Here is a 9303-nt window from a genome sequence, read left to right as displayed (position 1 = left end):
TCCTGTGTACCTCATGCTCTATTTCATAACTCATTGAAGAACAGAAATAAGTTCTATTTATTTACTTTTACAGTAAAGAAATATTGAAACTTATAGCTTCAAGTTGCTTTGTTTTTTATTGTACCATGAAGAATGGTGAAGAAAAAACCTCTTACACTAGTGTTCCACTTGGAGTTACACTTCACGGATTTTGCGGAAAGTTTTCTGTTCAAATGCCATACTGCTCTGTTAAATTAAAAAAAAAAAAAAAAGGAAAAAATAAATTAACCAAAGGACTTAAATGCAATTGAAAAAGATGCTAAACTGAAATGTGTAAGCAGTGACAGTCCTTACACTACCATAGCATGAATGATGTCATCACTGAGAGACCAGTCACAACATTCAAAGTTATAACTGAAGGGGAAATTCTAGTTGTAACTGCTCAGCAGTGGTAATGTCTGAGCAAGGAATGAGCTGGCACGGGGGGATGGGGCGGCCCAGCTGGGAGCAGGAATGGCAGAGGCTGGGATGACTTAATGTGCAGGAGAGGTAAACAACCACAGTGTTGTGTAGAGTGGGAGCGCTCAGGGGCCACCTCTGGGCAGTGGAACTGCTGCTGGGGGACGATCCAGGGCTGGGCTGAGGTGCCCCACACTGACACTCACGGGATGGGTGCTGGTGCAAGCGGATACAAGGAACTGGCTCGTGGCGCATCTTTGCTGACTCCTTGTAGAACTGCTTATGGTGGTAGGACTCTAATCAGTTGTTAGTTACATTTTAAAAATATGTATTTTAAGTACAAATGAGTGTTTAATTGTGTCAAGGGGTAAAATTGAAACTGCCCAACACGACCCCACTGAGAAATCTAGTAAATTAGGGGTTTGCTTCATGTAAAGCTCATAGCTGAAATTTATGTATTGCGTTTAGGGCTTGAAAGGACATATAAACAGTTATCTTTTAGCAGTGAAACTGGAGACCTAGTAAAAAGGCAACATACGGGCAGGGTACAGAAGAGAGGACACCAATACTCTAAGCAAGAAACAAGTCAAGTTTTCCCTCTCTTGCCAGGATTAGCCAGAACCGTGTACTTGCTTTATCACCAACACAAAGAAAACAAGTCACTTTCCTGTTCTGATTAGTGAAAGTAATTTTGTTCAGAAGTGTTTTAAAGCCTTTTCACTGGTGTAAAAACCAGAGTTCTTACCTGGGTTTTCCCAAACCTTTGAAAGTCTTTTGACAGCCTGCCAGGACAAGTCTGGTGTTTTGGAAACGGCTGTTTTGCAGCTGACATGATATGATACAGCCTGCAAACAAACCAGTCTGCAATCATGGCTACAAGGCTCCTTCTTCCTGGTTTCAGCATACTGGGCAGCTGAGCTGGCAGGAACTGGAGGTTTCCAGCAAATGAAAACTTGCTCTGTTCTTGGCAGTCTTACACACATTTTCTGTTTCTAGGAATCACTGCATGTATTTCAGAATTTTGTCTTTTTCATCCCTATGAAGGCATTACTTTCGGTATTTAAAAATGACATGCAGTTCAAATAGAAAAATGATTATTGGATTAGGAAAAAAATATTATAAGAGCAAGACTGCTCTTTACAGTTGAACTGAGGACATGAGCTTGTTCTAATTTACCATCTTAAAAAAAAAGTTCCAATTTTAATTACTGTAGATGTATTGCTAATAAATAAAGCTCAGTTAGATGTAATTAAAAAACCAGCAGTGCCACACTCTGAGATGAAGAACACTCTCAGGGCAGTTTTTTTGGAAAGTTACCAGCCTCTCCCAAAAGAGGCTAAAAGCGAGGTGATGGCAGTGGTGCAAGTGGCACTGAAGAAAGAAAAACTGAATTCCTAGAGAGCTTTTGGATAAACAATTCAAAAGAATGGTCTCATTTTCTTATTCTGAGAGAGTGCTCGCTGAGGACTGTTCATTACATTGCTGCCTGAGGTGTGTTCTACTCTGTGGTACATCAGTACTGTGAGAGGCAGCTTATGAACTCAGCATGCTCGTATCTCACAACCGAAGCAATTATCAGTTGACTTCAGCAGGCCCCATGTAATGACAGTTAATACCATAATACATATGTCTCCTCACCAATAGCACAGAAAAGTATTGCACATTTTTTTAAAAACTCAAGGCTGATGTACCTTTAAGTCTGGCAAACATGGTCCAAAGGCTTCCAAGAGAAGATTTTCATCTCTGACTGCTTTTTCAAAGTCTGCAAAAGAAAGCTTGCCATCTTCATCATGGTCCTGCAAAAGGAAAAGAACTCTTCAGCAGAGGATGATTACTTGCATTAATTGTATTTTTGTTTTAACAGGTGTTTTATTGACACATTCTATTTTGTTTGACTGTATGCAAAAATAATTTTCTTTGGGCCGTTAGTCTCTGCTCAGGCAAGATCTGTATCATCTGCTTCTACAAAAAGCATAAAAGGTGGAGCAAGCTCAACTATAATTTCTCATGGCTTTGCTAACAGTATTCCAGAGAAGGCAAACTTTAATACGGAAAGAAGCTGAACTGAAAACTGCATGGACAAATCTCAAGCACAGAAATAAATTAAAAGTAGGAGACTTAAAAGCAGGTGATGATGTTAGGATATATTCTGTATATGTACTTATATCATGAGTGTATTTACACCCTATTCATGAGATTGGATGTACTTTACCCTTATGGTTTTCATCCTTGTGTTTTTAGTACTTTTGCAATTAAAAAACCTCCTATTTCTACTGATGTGGCAGCTTAAAACACCAAAAAGGGTTCCAGTGAGCGTAAGTATTTTTTTAAATGATATCAAATAAAGGCTTTAAGTGAAGATACATGAGTAGATATGACTAGTGTTCAAGGCAGAGGGTGAAGATGAAAGCCATGGAACCAGTGCAGCTGGTGAACACGCAGGGAGCACAGGTTCTAATGGCCAGAAAAGCTGGGGCAAGGAGCTGTGCAGAGATTTCTGAACAGGAACACTGGCTGCTGGGTGCGTGAGAGGGACACTCCTCAGCATAGAGGAGGGCAGGAGCATGTTCATTACCAATATTTTTAAGTATGAAAATGGTTATCATGGGACTGGATGTACACTTTGTCACAATGCAGTTGTACCTACAGGCAACTGCTCAAAGAGTACTTTTTTCTCCTTTGAGCAATGCACTCCACAAATGCATTTTTGAATATCAAATCATTAGTTGTTTAGTTATTTGATATGGGCAGCAATCAGAAATATCCTACTCAGACAACTGCCCAGCCACCAAATTGAGTCTGGACATTCTTCAAACTAGTGTAAGAGCTTTCTTTTTATGCAATAGGATTATGGACATGATCAGTTTACTTATGTTCTTACATATATGGAGATTTCATTATGCTTGTGCGTGGACTAGCACAGCCCACCTACCAGCTGGCCAGACATGAGGGTATCCATTTCGGCTGCAACCTGCAGGAAAGCTGAGCATGTACATGCTCCAAAGATTAACAAATTGCTGAGCTGGAGCTTGCTTTCTGTGTGAGACTAGGCTCAGCTCTGTTAAGCTGAGGGTGTGCAATATGGGTGGGTTTGAGAAATAGAAAACACATGGTTAAATAAAAGAAGTTGGAATTCAAGACCTTGTTTTAAGTGAGATTTTTGACCACCACCATAGGAGGGGAGATTATATTTATTGGTTCAATGAAAATGTTGACACACAGTCCCTGGCTGATCTGGATATCCCAGATCAATCACAGCAACACAAGTTTTATGTTGATAATCCTGAGGTTATTAGTCTAATAGAATATGTAAATTCAATTAAGACATTTCATGATCAATTGATAAAACTCAAATGTACTTAATAACAAAGCTACTGCAGATGCCTAACAGTGGAATAAATACAGGTTACGCTTTTGAATTTTCCGTTTTTGACTGGGCATGCATATGTGTGTATGCATACCTATGCATGCTAGTTTATACATAAAGTTTATAACGCATTCACAAAATAAATTAACAGTTTCATGAGAGGATACTGGACTGGGACTCATTAGATCTGGATTATATTTCTGGCTTTCTGTAGGAGACTCATTTATATCATGTGTGTAACTAACCCTGTGGCTCAGAACCCCACTGTAAAGCAGTCACAGTATTTAGTTACCTCTGGAATGCTCTGAGGTTCAGTTAATGAATACTTGAAAGACAGTCAAGTATCACAATGAGTAAGTACTTGCCATTTTCTTCAGTGCTATGTCTACCAGGTCCTTAATTCCCTCATCAGGATCTTCTTCTGCTGGTTGCTTGAGAAGGCTGTTTTTCAGCATCTGAAACATTTCCTCTCTTGAAATGTATCCATCACCATTCAGGTCATAAACCTCAAAACAGACTTTTTTGAAAGATAAAACAATTTAAAGTTCATATAAACTATATCACACACCATTACAGCTGTCACCTATAGACAGAAAATGTGAATTTTATGTTGTATAGCATAGCTATTGAGCCATATTTACCATATATACTACTTATATATGAAATATATGTCACATTTTGATATATAGACAAGTAAATTATTGGCTATTTACCCTTCATAGTTAAAATATATTTCTGCTGAAATAAATTATCTTCAGTTCACAGAAACCAAGGTAACTTAGAGATCTTAACTTCTCTAAAAGAGTCAATTTAGAATATAAATGAGGTTCTGGCTTGGAAGCCCAGTCTCCCATGGCAGGGACCGCCTGTCTTTATCAAAGGGCTTTGCACCTACAAAACACATCCCAGTTATTTCAGAAGCTGGGTTAGAAAAGGAAAAAGAAGACTAAGCTGTACTAGCATGGAAAAGAGAACTGAAGTATCCCTTAATGCAAAGAGGAAATCTCTGTAACAGACTATTTTGAGTATCTGCTTAATTTATCTTCTAATTGTTTCTATTTCTCTGGAATAAGAAATCTAAGACCATAATAAATTTTACTATCCTTCACAAAACTTGAACAAATAAAGCTCTTCCGTTTCGGAACACAAGAGGTTTGTTTTTTTCTTGACAAAGCCTACAGTGAAAAACTACTGGCACACACTTTGGCCAGACAACACTGCGTCACCACATACTGGTATATTCCGTACTGCTTACAGCAGGGTTGCATATTTACTGCCTGTAGTTGCACTAACATACTGAACTACATCCTGGGCACACAACCAAGTGCTGTGACATCCCAGGCCACCTTCCACATGAATTTATTACAGAGTGCATTAGGGATGGCTGATGCTGCAACCTGGAAACTGTGGAAACTACATGCTGTCATTCTTTTTCTGCTATACTTTTCCCTACATCAGTTTTTATCCCTTGCTTCTTAAAATTCTAGATTTCTTGCTATTTTTTCTCACCTATCTTTCTCCATCATTACTGCAGAGGTTCTCGTGACCATCTTACAGACTCAGTTTTTCCATCTTCCAAGCTGAAGAACTGCTAAAATTAATGCAACTGCTGCTCTGTCCCCTGCTGCTTGAGCTACATCAGCTTCTTTCTTGTTTTGTGTGTGAGTACAAAAATGTATGCTGTCAAAACTGTGTGCTGTAGAACAAGCTTCAGTTCAAATGCTGGTTTTTGTCAGCAACAAAATAAGGTGGCAGCTGTGATAACGGCATCTTATGCAGGAAAAACTCTGTCTCAGAGAAGCCATTTCAGAATTCAGTTTAACTGGATTAAACCGTACAGAAGAAAACTCTTAAATTACCTAATACTTTACAAGAGTAACTACTGAATTATAACAAAAGCAATATGTAATTTAATGGTTATAAATTCAATGATTATTACTAAATGCTACCATACAGATAAATCTTACATTTAATCCTTTCGTCCAGTGTCCCCCGAAGAAATACTGACAAGCCTTCCACCCATTCCACCACACTGATGCAGTTATTGCAGGCGGTATCAAATATGCGGAAGACTGGGAAGTGTATTAGATACATTTTAAATGTATATAATAGGGAAACACGACCAACAGAATGTTTGTTTAAATTCAAAGAAAATTTAAACCCATATTTTTACTAAAGATGTTTCTTTGCTTTCTCTGAGGTATGATTACCCTTGTGAAACCATTCTAAGCCAAAACAATTAAGAGGATTTTGCCCCTCAGTTTACTGATCTTCTACTCCAGGATCCTGCTGGGACAGAACATTTTGTTTGATTTGTTGCTCTCTTGACTTAAACAACTCCAGGGATTATGCTTCCATGCAGATGTAAATCAAATAAACCAAGGCATATTTACATCTCAAAGAGGATTTTAATTACTATGTTTTGTCTCAGAAAATCCTGGAGAAAGTAATCCTGGAAACAACGCATACAAAGAAAAATAACTCCTTTTTTTCTTCTCCCTTCCCTGATGTAATAAAGTTTCAGTCTTGCAGCTTCACTATTCATACAGCCTGTAATAGAATAGTTCAAATCCAAGATATAACTCAAAGCATCAACTAACATCCAGAATAATTCATATTTCAGAATGCTAATGAGTAAGTTTGCTACAGGAGTGGCTCTACACTCAGAGCCAAGCATTTTGGAATCGGAAAACAATAGGTTTGCTTTTGCAAATGGACATCAGCCCCCCTGTATGTAACATGTCCATGTAAGGTATTTTCCAAGCAACACTTGACTTGTTGCATAAAGTGGCAACAAGTTTTTATTTTATGGCATTCAAATACCAATCCTGCTAAAGAAGAGGAAGATGATCGTGCCTCTTGGCAGCCTGAGACTAAAGAGAAGGGCAGACTCAGGCCTCCTCATCCTCCTCCAGAGCCCTGCACATCAGAGATCATACATGTGACTTTCACAGCACCCACAAATATGTCCCTCACGTTAGCAATCTGTGAAATCACTGTATTTTCAAGGGGTTATTTGGCTCATTACTCTGACCTCCCAGTACTGCCTGCCTAGTCCTTTCAGCGCTGCCCACAGCACTCCCGCTCACTGCAGGAGTTACCTGCTCTTCCAGACTATTTCTGGGACAGAGCAGCGGCTGCAGCCGGAACCACCAGAGCAGAGAAAGGTGACAGTGTGCAGCCCACTTCTGTCATGACACTCCAGTGACTCCGTAAGGAACACCTGATTCTGGCTGCTCTCCCTTGTACAAGAGTATGAGCTGTTCTGAACTGAGGGAAAACTATTCCTTGTAAAGAAGAAATGAAAAAAAGGGATCTTTCCTCAGCAGCAGCTCCTGAATGGAATCTTCCTCTGCTGTCCTCACAGGGATGAGATGGCACTGCTTTGTCCAGCCTTGCCCACAGGGTCAACAACGTACAACTAAAATCTTACATTATTTTCAGACCCGTCAGCCTCACCTCTGTCCATCATCATGTCATCAGTCAGGCCAAAGGAGCTGTGCAGGATGCCTCGGAACATGTCATGGTCTAAGCCAACCACAGCACGGTGGTTGCTGGAGCTGGACTTAGCCACCAGTGAGTCGAAGAGCTTGATCAGACATTCCACCTCGCTTTTGTTAACTGTGCAATCGAAACACAGAATCATAGAATCACAGAATGTTAGGGATTGGAAGGGACCTCGAAAGATCATCCAGTCCAATCCCCCTGCCGGAGCAGGAACACCCAGATGAGGTTACACAGGAATGTGTCCAGCTGCGTTTCGAATGTCTCCAGAGGAGACTCCACAACCTCCCTGGGCAGCCTGTTCCAGTGCTCTGTCACCCTCACTGAGAACAAGTTTCTTCTCAAATTTAAATGGAACTTCCTGTGTTCCAGTTTATACCCATTGCCCCATATCTTATCACTGGTTGTCACTGAGAAGAGCCTCGCTCCATCCTTGTGACACTCACCCTTTACATATTTAGAAACATTAATGAGGTTGCCCCTCAGTCTCCTCCACGCTGAAGAGACCCAACTCTTTCAAACTATGTTCAAACGAACATATTTTATAACTTAACTTGGTAACACCAGACAGCGGGCACAAGGCACGTACAGCGCCCGCACACCTCCGGTGTTACCACTAACCCGCCGCCCTCCGTCCAGACCCCGCTGCTCCCCGGGGCGAGAGCTGCGCAGGGGCCACGGAACGAGCCCGGGGGGCAGCGGGAGCCGCCGGCAGCAGCAGGGGCCCGTCGGGCGGCACGGCCCCGCAGCTCGAGCCCCTGGGGCAGCACGGCCCCGCAGCTCACCAGGTCGGACCCGGGGGACACTCACAGTGCCTGGCGGAGCGGCCCAGCGACTCCGTCAGCTGCTGCAGCCGCTTCCTGCTCATGGCACCCGCTCCTCTGCGCTGCGCCACTGCTGCCCTGGCAACGCGGGCGGTGCCGGCGAGGGACACTGCAGGGTCGTGCAGCAACACACACGGATCTATAGACACAACAAAGGAACTTGTTATCATACATTAAAAAATAATTGCAGAAATGTTAAACTTCTACAAATGCTTCTGGAAAGAAGAGCTAAAAATTAACTACTACACAGAGTACTATTTGTTCATCTGCTGTCAGAAGACAAAGCTATGAAAATACTCCCGTTCCCACATTGCTCATTTGCTACTTCATCTGACTGCTCCGCCTTGCAATGTGCCTGGAGGTTACCTGATACCACCCAAAACCCATATCACCTTTTCACGCACTCGACATGCACAAACCAGGAAAGCCAAAGGGTTGTGACCAGACTTTTCCTTCAGGAAGAAGAGGATGCCAGAGGAGCCACAAGATATTTGTTAACATAACTGGAATAAGGAACATTTCACCGTCAGTGCTGAAACAGTTTTCTGCGAACTGGCAAAGCCCGTGAGCCCCCGGGGCAGCTGCAGCACTTCCGAAGTGCGACAGCAGCGCTGGAGTCACACAGCTGAGCAGAGCAAATAGTTATATTCAGACAATCAAAACAACATACCAGCTTACGTATTCGGAAGACTGGGGCTCTTGTTTCCGTTTTTATTTCTTTCTGTTGCAGGTAGTTGTGTAAAAGTCAAACGGTATCACACAGGTCAGAGCATTTATGCTACGGTTCATTACAAGTTCTTTTACCAAAAACTGCAACACCACAACTTAAAAACAAAACAACCCCAACAAAACCAAATACAAACCCTGAACCCCTACTGTTCACTGCATCTTGCCTTTATTTTAACCTCATTGACAAAACTGTATGTGGAATTGGTAACATCAAGCCCAACAGTAAAAAATATTTGATCAAAATATCCTTACTAGGGTTTAGAGGGACATTGCTGCACAACAATGGTTTATACTTTCTCAAGAACTTCATTTGAAAACTCAGTAGAATGGCAATACTTCTCTCCTAGATTTCAGTTACAGGTCTTAACAAAGGTCTTGAAATTCCTGACATTGGGATGTCTGAAGTATCTGCATGCAACAGAGATTAGTTAGAAGCTGGCA

At 41.5% G+C, this 9303-nt stretch overlaps 1 protein-coding gene across 1 annotated transcript; it reads right to left on the bottom strand.

Moving 5' to 3' along the window:
- Window positions 1-33: 33 nt before the first annotated feature.
- On the bottom strand, window positions 34-8780 carry CLXN (calaxin). Its single transcript, XM_065831550.2, has 6 exons — window positions 8120-8780; window positions 7265-7426; window positions 5773-5877; window positions 4171-4322; window positions 2130-2234; window positions 34-225 (listed from the first exon to the last, which is right to left on the bottom strand). The coding sequence occupies exons 1-6, from the start codon at window positions 8301-8303 to the stop codon at window positions 175-177; spliced, it is 759 nt and encodes a 252-aa protein (XP_065687622.1). The 5' UTR covers window positions 8304-8780; the 3' UTR covers window positions 34-174.
- Window positions 8781-9303: the final 523 nt, after the last annotated feature.

The sequence above is a fragment of the Patagioenas fasciata genome, chromosome 2 (assembly GCF_037038585.1).
Source record: "Patagioenas fasciata isolate bPatFas1 chromosome 2, bPatFas1.hap1, whole genome shotgun sequence".
In the NCBI taxonomy this organism is placed as follows: domain Eukaryota; kingdom Metazoa; phylum Chordata; class Aves; order Columbiformes; family Columbidae; genus Patagioenas; species Patagioenas fasciata.
The sequence above is the reverse complement of the archived record's forward strand: the minus strand, read 5'-3'. Positions and strand labels throughout refer to the sequence as shown.

Bases quoted from the DNA above. Each gene is read 5' to 3' on its own strand.
- CLXN (XM_065831550.2), bottom strand. From the start codon at position 8,303: ATGATAACAAGTTCCTTTGTTGTGTCTATAGATCCGTGTGTGTTGCTG. The intron at 5,878-7,264 runs GTGAGGCTGACG...TACACTTCCCAG, and splicing joins TGACATGATGATGGACAGAG to TCTTCCGCATATTTGATACC. The intron at 4,323-5,772 runs GTAAGATTTATC...CTTTCAAAAAAG, and splicing joins ACTGGACGAAAGGATTAAAT to TCTGTTTTGAGGTTTATGAC.